The sequence below is a fragment of the Emydura macquarii genome, unplaced genomic scaffold (genome assembly GCF_026122565.2).
Source record: "Emydura macquarii macquarii isolate MOO-44397 ecotype Brisbane River unplaced genomic scaffold, CSIRO-AGI_Emac_v2 contig_719, whole genome shotgun sequence".
Classification (NCBI taxonomy): domain Eukaryota; kingdom Metazoa; phylum Chordata; order Testudines; family Chelidae; genus Emydura; species Emydura macquarii.
Window position 1 is genome coordinate 12,318,146 of NW_027130856.1, and position 14,429 is coordinate 12,332,574.

General features: G+C 35.0%; 1 protein-coding gene across 4 annotated transcripts in view; it reads left to right on the forward strand.

Moving 5' to 3' along the window:
• LMBR1 (limb development membrane protein 1) overlaps nt 1-14,429 on the forward strand; it is a 144,951-nt gene that overhangs the window by 95,770 nt on the left and 34,752 nt on the right. For all 4 annotated transcript variants that reach the window (XM_067542714.1, XM_067542716.1, XM_067542715.1 and 1 more), the window contains 5 exons: nt 2,151-2,277; nt 2,798-2,866; nt 4,343-4,407; nt 6,082-6,154; nt 13,966-14,046. In XM_067542714.1, the coding sequence (XP_067398815.1) occupies nt 2,151-2,277; nt 2,798-2,866; nt 4,343-4,407; nt 6,082-6,154; nt 13,966-14,046 (415 nt within the window). The remainder of the gene's footprint in view (nt 1-2,150; nt 2,278-2,797; nt 2,867-4,342; nt 4,408-6,081; nt 6,155-13,965; nt 14,047-14,429) is intronic.

Sequence of the window (14,429 nt, forward strand, 5' to 3'; positions counted from 1 at the left end):
AACTCCATGGTTTGGTGGTTGCTTCCATCAAAGTACATCTGGCTGCTATTTCAGTGTTCCATCCTAAAGTGGACAGTCGCTTTGTGTTCTCCAGTGATATGTCCCTAAGGTTTTTAAAGGGCTTTGTCAAGTTATACCCTCAAGTGCAAGACCCCATTTCCCCATGGGATCTAAACTTAGTATTATCAAGACTTACGGGTCCCCTGTTTGAACCATTGGCTGCTTGCTGCTGCATCTATCATTGTAGGTGGCATTTTTTGTGTCTGTTACCTTGGCCAGAAGAGTAGAGGCTGCGGGGACATATATGTTGGGACCTCCATATATGGCTCACAAAAGTTGAAGATATTAATTAAAAATCTCTTGAAGAGCTTAAGTAAAGTGCTGGTTAGACACTGTTATAGAAGATTTCATGACAACTGACAAAACACAGCTGTCAATAAACTTCCTGGTAGGAACTAGTGGAAGATCAAATATTTACGATCAGTTGAGCCATTGTGAGACTGTGAGAAATGAAGTGTAAAAGCAGGGGCAATACTTGCTCTTGGATGGTGCAAAACATTATTTTGTTGTCATTGTTAGCTTTGCTCCTTAAACTCCGTTCTTGTCCACGCATCTCTAATGCATCTATCAAACCATCACTCTGCAAATACACTTTGTTTGAAAGAGCTCCCTATTCTATGCCCTTTTAACTTAAAATTTCAAGTAGGGTAAGCTTCAGACATCCTTCCTACTTTAGCAACTGGAGGTTGTTTTACCTTCCAGGGTGGTTTGCAGGCAGTTTCTAACCAGTTTAAAACTCAAGCAGTATAATTAATAACAAGACATTAAAATTGAGATAAAAGTCATATTCTGGATTTGGGAGTACAGGGAGAAAAAGTAGATTAACACAAAACAGTTGTGTTGGATGTAAAACACGGTTTTGCAGTTGGTTTAAAAAAACAAAAACAAAAAACCCAAAAACCACACATGGTGACGCGCGTGCACACCCACACACTCAAAATTAGTTATGGAAGATTGAAAACTAGCTACTGATCACTTTCATTAGGTGATCTTTAGATTTTAAAAACCTTCAAACCCCATTGCATATGTATGAAATTTCTGCATGTTGTCATTGGCAATTAGGAAAGGATGGCACTATATGTGTCTGGAGGCTGTTAGGTAAAGACCATTTGTGGTCTGTCGGTACCAGTCAGGAAAGCCTCCCTTCTTGGCAATCTGATTCTATGAGGATGCAGAGATGTAAACCTTGATACTGAAGACATCCCCCAAGACATCCAGTATGGCCAGTGAAGAGGCTGATACAGGAGAACAGTTGAGCCTAGACCAAGCTTTCCAATCCCAATGTGTAAAGAAAAAGTTTAAACTCTCATAGTAATACTAATACTTATTTATTAAACTGTTAAATGTGTTCTCACATTCTGTTCAAATTTGTGAACTTACTGTGTTAATATAGCCTTTTACACTTTGTGCATGTAAGTATCATAAAGATCTTTTTATGTGCTTATGTGGTGTGTGTGTGTATTTGGGATGACGAGTGTTCCACCCAGTATGGAGCACATTAGGGGTATGATGTACATGATGTGACCGCAGGAATAATATGTGCCTGGATAGAGAGTGAGCAGTACTCTAATTGTACACTCGAGGGCTCTGCAGACTGTGAGGAATAGTGCAGCAGCAATTACAGTGGAAGATCATTTAAAATAGATTGGTGCATTATACCTATGCAGGGTTTAAAGTTGGCTGGGCTATTTGCCATAATTGGCTTTCCATTCCCTTGATTGGAATCATAGATAAAAATTTGCTAATCCACTTTGTTGGCTGAAAGTATTAGAAAAGTAATCCATCGTTTAAAACTGTCCCAGCAAAATCATAAGGTATAAAGTATGTTTTTATGGAATAATGAGATTAATGAGAACTGTAAAGCTTAAGTAATTTTAAACAGTTTTCTATTGTTTTAAGGGAAAAAAGCTAGTCTAGGCAGCATAAAGGCATAAGCATTTAGATATTTTTACACAGAAGGGAAAAAGCATCTTACATATGCTTTTAAAATTTATCTGTAGGTATCTGTGTGAAATTACACAATAATTCTTACTTAATTTGCCTTATGTTCAAAATAGTGGAATACATTGAAAATGTTTTATTTTTCCCAGGGGATCAGAGCACGTATTTTGGAAACACTTGTTATGCTTATTCTTCTTGGTCTGCTTATCCTTGGAATAGTGTGGGTGGCTTCAGCTCTCATCGACAATGATGCTACCAGTATGGAGTCTTTGTACGGTATGGAATATTTTAAAAATGAGTTTCACTGTGTACAGCATAGAAGTGGATGTTTTCATTTAAAATGCATTTATAGTAAATCCCTATAATGTACTGATTTTTTTTTTTACTTTGGTAATGTTACATTTGTTCAATCATCACCTGACTTTTGCATTCAGCTAGTCTTTTTACAAGATTTTTATGGCATACTGGGGAAATTCAGCTTTTTTGTTCACAGTGACTACATACCTAATGTTAGAAGCAGGTTCCTCAAGTAGCTTTTAAGAAATTTGGTTTTTCTTCCCAAAGTGTCAAGTAGATTATTCCCCAAAATGTTATAAACTGCTTAATTTTTTATTTACTTTTAAAAATCATATTGTGCATTTAAAAATGTGAAAAAGAACAACTTAAGGAAATGACTAATTTAAGGAGAGAACTAAGTTTAATCCAGTCATGTTTAAAACTCAAAACTGACTATTAGTAAATAGATTCAAATAGAGTATACACATCATATGTTTATATTTGAAAATTTTCTTTACAGATCTTTGGGAATTCTACCTCCCTTATTTATATTCCTGTATATCGCTGATGGGATGCTTATTACTTCTCTGTAAGTATTTTCCTGACTATTGTAGAAGAAAAGTAATAATTTTTCAGTTATAGGAGGTTCAGGTGACTTCACTGCATATAACTTGAGGATGAAAAAAGAATGAATTAGAGGTATTGTGACGCTTTTCCAAGTGTAATTTTTTTACTTAGATTTTTTTTCTAAATTATTTTCCTAGTGTTAAATTAATATAGCGTGTTTTGCTTTTCAAGAACAGATTTGTGTTCCTATGGAGGATTTTCTCTTTAAAAACTTACATGTTAAACTTTTGGTTTCTGAATATGTAAATAAATAGAATTAGCATCTTTCATCTTAGGATCTCAGGACCTCAAAGCAATTTGCAAATTAAATGAATTAATCCTCATGCTTCTTGTAAGTGTGAAAAAAACAGACATAGCACAATGAGTGAGGGACAGGAATTGATCCAGAACTCAGTCACCTGAGCAATTCTTCCTTCTGTTGCACCTGAAATGGCTCCTTGTATACCCAGAAAGGAAAATCCCTGACCCACTGGCCATGGTGACCTGGATCTGGCTTCTGGCCAGTCTTACTGGCACATCATTTGACTTTCGTACATCCAATTACTACCTCTGATCAGTTAGGGCTACCTAGAGAATGACTCTCCCTTCTATTGGGGAGGAATGGTGATGTAAAGCTACAGATCCCTGTGAGAGACCACAGTTCCCTTGTTATTTGAACCATGTTTCTTTGCAGTTGCTTGGAAAGAGAGAATGGCCTTCTCCTTTTGACTGTCATGAGCTTCATCTCTATTCAAGCCAATAAGTGTACAGCCAAGAGTTGTGGTAATTCTGTGATTGGCTTACTACAGAGAACAGGGCCAGCAACTGTCACTTCATCAGACCTGAAGAACTTTGGATTTAGCTGTCAGGTTTTAGGCACCAAATCTGAAATTTTTTACATAACTCTTAATGTTCATACTAAAATACTTTTTATTAAAAATAGAGTGTAAAAGGAAAGGAACAATCCATTTCATTCTTCTATACCTCCTTGTTAAACAAGAAGACCTTTTCTAAAAATGGAGGTAATAAATGTAGTTCTTCCCTCTCCCCCTGTCCAAATAGTCACCTCCACTATCCCCCAGAAACTCATGTTATACGCTGTTGGAAGGCAAAGGTGTTTTTTATGACCTTTCAGTACTGGAGATTTGTTACAACTGACAGCTAATGATCATGTCTACCAAAATGTGTGCATACACCATACTTGAAAACCACCTAACTTTTTAGTTGAGAGGCTTTTTTGTCATAATGTCTTATTTTGTAATCTCAGAACAGGCCCAGGGAATTATTCTATGTTCCATAATATCTGTGATATTTCTAGTGTAATGCTGTAGAACAGAGGTCTAATCAAAATGTAGCTGAAAAAGAATAGTATTCAGTTCTATGTAAGAGTATGTTTAGAATATGGATATAATTGTTCTATGTTATTTAACAAAAGTTATTTATACCTTTTCCTCCACAGTATGTACACCAGTGGGGCTTTCACGAATGTTTACAGTGATGGGTCAGTTGCTGGTGAAGCCAACAGTAAGTATGCTATATTTCTACACTCTTGGCAGTATTTTTAAATAGAAGGTGCAGTAACATAACCTTATTCAGACAAATTTCTTTTTGTATAATGAATTGCTTGTGCATATTAAACAATAGTAATTGCTTGTACAGTACTACTGGATTACAAAACTTTCTGGTATCTGCACTTTAAAACCAATCCCCCATGTTTTACACATTGTGGCCATAGTCCAGCAAAGATTTATACACATGCTTAATTTTAATAGTCAGGTGACTACTAACATGCGTAAAATTAAGCATTTGCATAAGTCTTTGTAGAATCAGGGCCTGAGTTACTCCTATTGGGATTGATTGTAGAATTTTCCACATGTTTTTGTTTTTAAATGACTATTTTAATTTAAAAGGCCTGAGTATGTAAACCATATGTATTTAGTTATTCCGGAATCACTGAATGTATGGAATCCTACATACATGGATAGTAACTTTGCTATCTCTAATTCTACTAAGTTTTCATGTTTAGTATAGAAATAGTGAACAGGTAAGAAATAGAACTTCTTGATTTTTTTGTGGCATGATATCTCTGCTCTTCATAAAACTTTTCTACTTGTTTTTTCCAATTTAACTGACTAGCTTAATATATTGTATGCAGTATGGTTGAATTAAACATTACTAGTATTAATATATTTTTATTTGTGGTAGTGCCCACTGTGTGTTAGATACTTTCCAAACACTTAAAAAGGCTGGTCCCTGCTTCAAGAAGCTCACAATTGATGGACAAATGAGAGAGGTTGGTGAGGGGGGGAAAAGCAGTAGGCAATTTATGTACTAGGGAGCTTGGTCCACTATAGGCAGCAGTGCAGAAGTGGGTCTGTAAGAGGGACTTAAACGTGGATGTGGTAGTGGCCTTATGTGTGAGTTCAGGGAAACTTATACTATGCATGAGTGCTGCATGGAAGAAGGCATGGAGATGATGACAGTGTGAGAGTATTAACCTAACTTTTTTAATTTCATTGCCCAGTATTTTTGGGAATAAAATGACTGGTAAAATCCTATCTATGACACTTCAGAACAAAAAGCAGTTCCACAACTATTAAGTTTTTAAATTCAGGTGCTCTGTAGATACATAAAACCTAACAACATCACTAAAATTGCATGTTTTTTCACAACTTCACCAGCAATTTTGCCGCTTGAAATTTCAGACTCTGTGGAAACAGTTTTGTCATGTAAACTTCACAGTAGATGTTTTTACAAACTCTGCAATTCTTACTTATTGTAGTCTAGTCAGATTGTGAAGTTTGATAAACTGTTAGCCATTTTTAATTTTTTAATTTTTAGTACATAAAATGATTAAAAATGTTTTTGGTGTAACTTAAATGAGTGAATTTAGCTTAAAACTCCTGCTGATGCCCTTGTAATTCCTTTGAACTGAAATTAAACATAGAAAGTTTCAGACCAAAAAGAACACTTATGGGAAAGTTAACCATGTGAAAATCTGATTATAATTGGAGTTATGAGTAACCTTAATCATAGAAAATGCAATAATATTTTATGCAGCCTTCTTGTACCAGTAATGTGTATATTTTCTTTAAAAGTAGGTTTTAATCCAAAAAGTAGACTCATAAATTCAGGCAAGCAAGATATCACGTGCAAGTGAATGAGTTTATCAATTAGCATTTGCATTTCTAATTTCAGATCCTTGAAGATCTTGATGAACAGATATACATCATCACCTTGGAGGAAGAAGCAATCCAGAGGAGACTAAATGGTACATGTGTTGTGTGATAATATAATATTTAAACTAGAGAAGAACAGCACTTCCTGGTCTTGAGGGTTCATTTCACCATAAAATAAGTAGGGTCTTTTACCTTGTCATAGAAGCCATGGGCTTTCACACCTCTAAACTGTTCTATGCCCCTACTTGCACAGAACCATGAGGATCTTCCTCCCTGTTATATTTTATAAATGGTAGTGATGGTGGTTTTCTAAACATGGTCAGGAAGTCTGTCTATGATGTGAAGGCTCAGACTAATTGGCAGCAAATTAATTTTTTGCCAGTACAATCAAACATATTTCTAAATTGCTATAAGTAAATATTAGTCTAATTTGGAGAGAAATGCACTTACTGATAAGATACCAGGTACTGTAAAGAGGGAGGATTTCTGCATTTTGTCAGTTTGGGAGATGAGTGCTCAGTTGGTGATTCTTGATTTATTATTTTAATTAATTATTAGCTTAAGTTTTACATGTCAGAGCAGCTTTCCACAATCCAGAGGCTCCAACAGAGAATTTAAAGTAATCTGTTACAGTAGGTTCACAAAGTTTTAATTAAATTGTTCCTACTTTTTCATATTTAATGTAACTTTGCACTTCTGCTATGTTTTTCATGTGATCTCAAAACATTTCAAACAGTTATTGGTAAAGTACATATACATACATATAGAAGTACAGTATTATGATGCAAACACTAAGATTTAAAAAAATCTTGAATCTGTCCTAAAAATTGTGAATTTTTTTCAAATTATGTTTTGGTTTACATTGGTTTAAATTTTTTTCTCTGCCTGCTTGCTGATATTCCATTGCCCTATTTCCCTGCATTCTTACCTTCAATCTTCATTCCCTTGTCCTGCCATTGTTTTCTGCCTGGGAAATGTCTTCACTGAGGTATAGATAAATTGTATAGTGCAGCGGTTCTCAACCTTTTTTTCCCCGAGTACCACTCGGGTCAGGTACAGTCAGGTCAAGTACCACTTGACCTGAATGTACCTGACCCGAGTACCACTTGGGGAAAAAAGGGGGGGGAACTTTCGGCGGCAGCGGCGGGGTTTTGCGGCGGTGGGCGGGGAGGGGGCTTTCGGCGGTGGATTTGGCGGCACGATACGGCTCGCGTACCACCCAGCCTTCTTCAAAGTACCACCATCTTTTTATACCTTACTTGTTTACCAGTAAACGGTACTATATATATCACCTGAAACTGGATTAAATTAATCATCTTTTTACCTTATTTGTTTCTGGTACTTTGGTGTACCCTTTCTTTTGTTCTGAACCATGCATTCCGGGTACTAAAGGGCATGAAGATGCCTCCTAAACCTATGGTAGGGTAGATAGATTTGTGAGGATAACCCTTTCTGTTGCTATGAGGAAATAATTATATATCCTGATACTGACAGTTCCCTTATCTACTTAAGCCAAGACTTACTTCAGCTGATGTAAGGTGGTATGGAATACTTAGCATAAGTAAACAGGACTATAATAAAGATGCAGGCCAATTTGGGCTAGATAATTGCTATATTAATGCTTAATAATATGTATACTTAAATGCTTGGAATATATATTGTGGGTAGTATTATCAACGTATATATGTATGCTAGCCGGCATATATTAGTCAGCAGACGATAGCTTGGATTCAGTTCCTTTGGGAACAATGGAGGATGGTAGCCATCTTTACTAGAGGCAGCCTCACTTCCACCTCAAAGACTGTAAGGAAATAGTGATTGTCATTACTACCTGTGATGTGTGGCTTCCGTCTTAAGAATAGTGGGAAATCACAGCCATTTTTAGTGAGGCCAAACATCTTAAAATTCGTGAACCTTTTCTGGCATTAGAAACTTAACCTCCCCACTACCCTAGTACCTCTCCCGAAAACTGCAAGATATATGATACATCATGACTTAACAATTTTGCCATTTTTTATGGATGAGGAACTTGAGAAAGGAATGTCAAAGCTCTGGTTGGATCAAACCATGGATCGTTGTTAAGGACAATTTCTCTTCATCTTTGCTCACTCAGTTCCAAAGGGCAATTCATAAATTGAACTGTATGGGAGTACTCTGTTTATGAACTCTTCTTCTTTTATGGAATTTTGAAATTCACTTCCCATCCTGGTCCAAAATAGCCTAAGATTACTGGCCTTCTGGTGACACTGCAAGGTCTATATGCTTGCATGGATGTTTGAGGCAGGTTGAGAGTATACTGCATATAGTGTTTATAGCAGCTGCTGCATAGACCCATAACATACAAAGGTGTGTTCAGTGAATCTCTTTGAAGCTATGATGGGGTAATTATAATTGTTCTTGGTGTTTGATGTTAGCTAGCAACTGTAAAATATTTGTTGCTGAATATTTCATGTTGTCATGACAATGTTTATGGTATGTACAGAAACTCTATGGAGAAATGATCTTTTAGTTGTTCAAATTCATTACAGTTTGCTTAGAATAACATCAACCATTAACCATGTTCTTGGTGGAAGGCTAAAAATGGTATTTTGGTTACGGGTTTTCTCCTGCTCACAAACCTATTGTTAGTATTATAGGCGATTATTTGTCAGTATTATTTATTCCCAGTAGTGTCCACAGCATGGTTGGTGCTATAATGGATACAAAAGCAACTCTAGTTCTTATCCCTAGTTGCATATTGTTTTCAAGTATAATCTAAATATTTTAGAAACATTCAGTGTATATAATGAAAAGTAGGGGGAAATTAATATAATTGAATTCAGACATTGATTAGAGGTTATTTGAGAGGCCCAGAAGAAGTTTATAATTTAAAAACAAACCACCGCTAAGTCATTCCCATCTTTGTATGTTTTGGACTATAAGCTCTTTACAGTAGGTACGGTCTTTAGTTTTGCATACTGTTCAGTGCCAAGCATATTTTTGGTGCCAGTCAAATAACACATACACAGGCTTAAAAAAAGGCAGCTCAGTGATGTAATAAAAATAAAAAACTGCATTATAACTGATAAAGGATTGTATGGAAAATTATGGGAGTTTGTATTGATACTTTGGGGGAAAGTCAAGAAGTAGTAATCCCCTTTCAGTAGAGAAAAAAAAAAGCCACCTAATAGTCACAAGTAATGTGATCAGTGAGCAAAAATTCCATTAACTGGATGGAATGAGTATTTTCCAGTACTGTACAAGTGATAATATTATAAGCCAAAGACATTGAGTTTTTACTATGTATAAGTAGGATCAAAAGGAACATATTGGATATAAATTATCTTTCAGATTACGGGGAAACTAATTACATTAAATATATTTGTGAAATATTAAATTTATATAGTAGAAAGAATACCATGATGGGGAAGTACCAATGAAAATTGATGAATTTCTCTAAGTAGTAGCTCAAGGTGTGAGCATGGAAATAAGGAATAGGTAGAGAAATTTTTACATAAAGCAAACAATTCCCCCCCCCTCCCCATTAATTATTAAAGTATGTTTTAAACAGAAACCTCATTTGTGTGGCAAGGGCTGAGGATCTTGTGGAAGCGTTGCTTTTGCCTTACAAAGGTATATTAATATTAATAGTACAAAATAAAGTATATTTTTAAAAGTTTTTACAAGGTTTATAGTGTTTGGGAATTGGATCTTAAAATTACAGCAATGAATTAAACAAAAATTCTTTTTATTTTTTTTTAACAAAAAGTTAGAATTGTCATTTTAGGCAACTTCAACTATATTAATTCCTTAAAGAATCTGAACTTTTGGTTGTAAGACAAGATTGTAGGGAAATTCTTCTAGTTCTGTTTCAAGATATGTGTTTTGTTTAGTAACTTATCTTTACTACATTTTTTTTCTTTTATAAAAGTGGTATGTATGGTAAACTACTATGCTAATTATAGCATTGTAAAATTTGACTCTTGGACATTGGAGATCAAAATTTGTGACTTGCAGGTGTACCACTGAGACTGCCTAAGTAAAGTTGCTTTTGTTGCAGTAACAAATAGCTTGAGGTTATGCATTATAATGGAAACTTGCAGTAACCATGACACAGCAACTCTTCAGCAGCCTTAATAGTGGTAATATTAAGCCTACTTTCCCAAATAATGGATTTAATTTAAGTAAGCATCCTATTTAGTTAATCAGTGAAGCAATAAAAAGTATTCTGAAATAAATAATCCGTAAATGCTATGAATTGAAGTGTTTTGGAACTGAGTTGTATTAGAATGAATTTTCCATAAAACCTTCAATATTTTAAAAACATCTAATTATAGCATTACACAATTATAATTATGAATATTAATTCCTTTATACCTTCTTACAAGTAAATTTATCTATCTCTTTAATAAACAGCCGGAAGTCATAAGAAAAAAAAAAGTTGGATAATTCTGATATCTACCCTAATATTTTAGGTATTGAAGAGATACTGGGAAAGTGTTTCTGTTTCCAGAATATTATGTTTCAATACCCACATCACTCCTACAGCAGAAGAATAAAGCTGGGACTTTTTTATATTAAAAGAGAAAAAAAAGTTGCCTTTAGCTATTAGTTTTCCTGAATCCAAAGAGACGGGTGGGGCAGGATCAAAAATACTTACGTGATCAAAGTTATTGGCTCTGAAGGTATCCTTACCTATGTAAGAAAGATGAAAGGTGGTGTTTTTATTGCACGCTAGTAACAGTGTAATTTTGAACTAATTGGTGTTGAACTGCCAATCACCTAGGGGGAATGCAAATAGATACTCTTACAGTTTCCTTTGAGGTACTGAAATCTTATGTCGGGGCTGGAAGAAAAACAGAATAATACTGTTAAATTGACCTTAAATGAGCTGCTTTGTGGTTTTCTTGGAGAATCCCTTCTAATTTTTCATAACTAGTCCAAACAAGTTTCGTCTACCAATTTGATTTATTGGCTAGACAATGCTGACATTGAACTTCGTGCATGTTTGAAATAAATTAATATGTTGTAGAGCTTTAAGTATTTAGCTGCATCCTCATCAAATACTATTTTGACTGATCTAAAACTTTGCCTTACTCTCTCCCTTGTAAAATATAATTCTTTTGTAGAATAACCAGGTACTTGCCATCACTTTTAAGGAAAAATTATAAGAGCTGAGTCACATGAATAACTTCTGTTCTCTATCAGGGTAGATTTTAAGGGCCTATAATGCAGCTACCATTGACATTGTTTGAAAGATTCCTATTGATGTCACTGGAAGTTGTGTTGAGCTTAAAATTCTGTATTCAAAAAAATAAAAATATGTAGTTCTTAAATAGTTCTTTCCAATGATCTCCAAATACATTACAAAGAAAGATAAGTGTCAGATGCTAATTTTAATTTTTGTACAAAAAATTACTGATGCCGGGATTTCAGCTGTAGTCAGAATTTTGCAATTGACTTCATTGAAGCCAGGATTTCACACTCAAAGTTCTTGTTAATTGAATAGTAGTCATTCCATAAGTTACGTACTTTACAAGAGAATAAAGCAAAATTTTAGACCTCTCAAACACTTCAAGAGGATACAACAAAATAAAAGCTTACACAGCTAAAGACCATTATAAATTTAAAAACTTAGATTTATTTTAAGAAAGTGCATTTGAAACATGAGAAATTAGACTGTTATGGTTCACATAATTCAAGAAAACTAGAATAAAGAGAAAACAGATTTGTACTAAACAGCTTTTACAAGTCTTATTTATTGTTCAGCCCTAGTAGAAAGCTACTAGGCTTTCTTTGGAGTCAATCTGACTTCCAGCTAGACCCATGTAACTCTGTGATGTCAGTGGGAGTTTATGCATACGCAAAGATAACATTGGGCTGTTTCTTGCTAAAGAAGAAAATGTATTTAAATTTAAATTTCTTTATTTACCAGTAGCTACAAAACTTGAGATGAAAAAAGCATGGTAATTTAAAGCAGAAAGTAAACTATTTCTGGAAGAAAATTACTGCTTGAAATACATATTTGGATAAATGTTAAATCATATTGAAATAAAACTATATAAATATTCTGTAATAAAAAATGCAGTGGGTTTGAAATTGTCGTCACAAGGTATCAGATACTACGGTGGTGGGCATGGTATAAGAACCTGAAGAGTATGTAGAAAACTGGTGAGGTTGCATTTGGACTGTTTTGTATAGTTCTGATAGCCATTAAGGGCACTTCAGCAAAGTACTCATGCCAGACGACCTTTGCTAACACAACTACAGTCCAGCATCACTTTAAGCAACCTGAGTCACACCTTATTATAGAAACAAACAATACCACACAGAGAATCCTGATTTCCATTGGGACTCTCTATTAGTGTTATGTTAGGAAACTTTCTCCTTTTCAGAAGGAATGAGGAGTGGCTTGTAAAGGCATACCAAATTCTGGATGGTACAGATAAGATACTTATTAAGATCCATATGGTATGGCATGTGTGAGCAGGTTTTGTGCATTAGAGGTCTTTGGGAGTATTGTGGTCTGCTTCCTTCTCCACCTTTTAGAGGGGACAGGATAATGGGATGAGCCACGTAGTGGACTGAGGAATGAGTCTGCTGGTAGCTTACTCCCTTCCTTCCCAGTCCTTAGACACACTAGGAACCATGTGACATATCTCCTGATTTCTCCAGACTGTCCTTGTTTCAGTTCACCATCAAGGATAGAATGATTTCAGTATGTTTTTGACTTACCAGAAGTGATATATCCAAACTTTGCTCTAACTTCTAATTTAATATTCAAGATATAAAGGTTGAAATACTCTAGTGACAAGTGGGGTATTAAAACCTAGAGAGACCGAGATGAATGACAGAATTACTGCTCTTTTTGTTTTTTGTTTTTTGTTTTGAAGGGCTACTTTTCATAAAAAGTGGATCAAGGAATACAAATACAAGCAACGGTCCATAGACAAGTCATGATACGCTACATAAATAGCTCTAACATAAATTATGCTGTCAAACAGCAGAGCCAATAAGTGGGCATGAACTTGAGCAAAGGAAGGCAGATCACTAAAATAATATTTTTTACTATTTCTTTTTATAAAGAATACTTTTGAAGGGAATCAACTATGAATGGTCAAAAAAAGGACCTGCGAATACCTTGTTTTTTTAAACTTTTGACGTATTTGGTTAAAAATATTGAGGATACAAAGGTATTGCAAAGGAAAGGCTAGCATGGTCCTTAAATGTCTTCCTTATGCAAATATAAGGAACTCAATTGAAGGCACAGGTGAGTTTTGTAAGAGGCTGTATGTGAACTGGCTGTTTGCCGATGGATTCATAAACTCATCATTTTTCTGTTGCCAGTGTTCCTTGAACACAAAGAAAGAAAACCATTCTATCCTTTTGAAAAAGTTATTCTTTAACATACCTATGGTCAATCTTACTGGCAGAGATCTACTTCATCTTCAAACTTAGAAAGTCACTGAATAGATTGAAGGGCCACCAGAGATTGTATTATAGCGTTTGAATAATATGTCATTATTTATTGAGACAACAGAATGATGCAGCCTTGCCGTATGTCAGATCAGTGCACCACAGTTTTTGGCTCTCTTTGGCACTGTTCAGCATCTACTTTTCTCTCTGATTCTCTCTCTGGCTGCTTAGGGATATAGGAAGGGTTCTCACCAAATTGCTCTGTAGTGCCTCTGGTGTGGAAGATACCTTTTGCTCAACAAAAATAGAGGACTTCCAATCAAACCTATGTTTTATGGAAGCTCTTTGCAGTCTCCCAAAGAGCCACTGCCAATCCTAGAGCCAAAGGATGAGTATTGCTGCTGTAAAATGACTGCTTGTAAGTGAAATATAAACTGTGTTTTAATACTCTCTCTTGTGGGTTATTAGTCTGAAAAAAATAAAATCTCATGTCTTCGCCTTTGAACAGGTGTGTCCTCCACTGTGGAATACAATACAGTAGAGCTGAGACAGGAACTTGAAAATGTGAAGAGCATGAAAACAAAATTAGGTAATATAGCTTTTCTTACCTATGGTTTTCTGTAGTTGGCAATTTAATAAGAAAGCCTTTTTAGGGTGTCAGGTGAAACTTCTTATTGTATGCATACCAAAATGATTTGCAGTTGACTGAAATAAATAGTGATCCTAACCCTATGTTTGTAAGTACACTCCTTTGAGTTTCTACAGATAAATAAGACAATACATCAATATGGCACTTCATTAGCAAAAACATTTAAGAAAATAAATTGGAAAATGTGCAATGGGAATTCCTGGTTTTGCTTTTTATATTTCTGTAGAAAGATGTATTAAAATATCCTAAACAGAGATGCAGTTCAAACACCATAGCATCTAATACATCATTTGCATGCTTTTGATCATTCAGACAAGTGACAC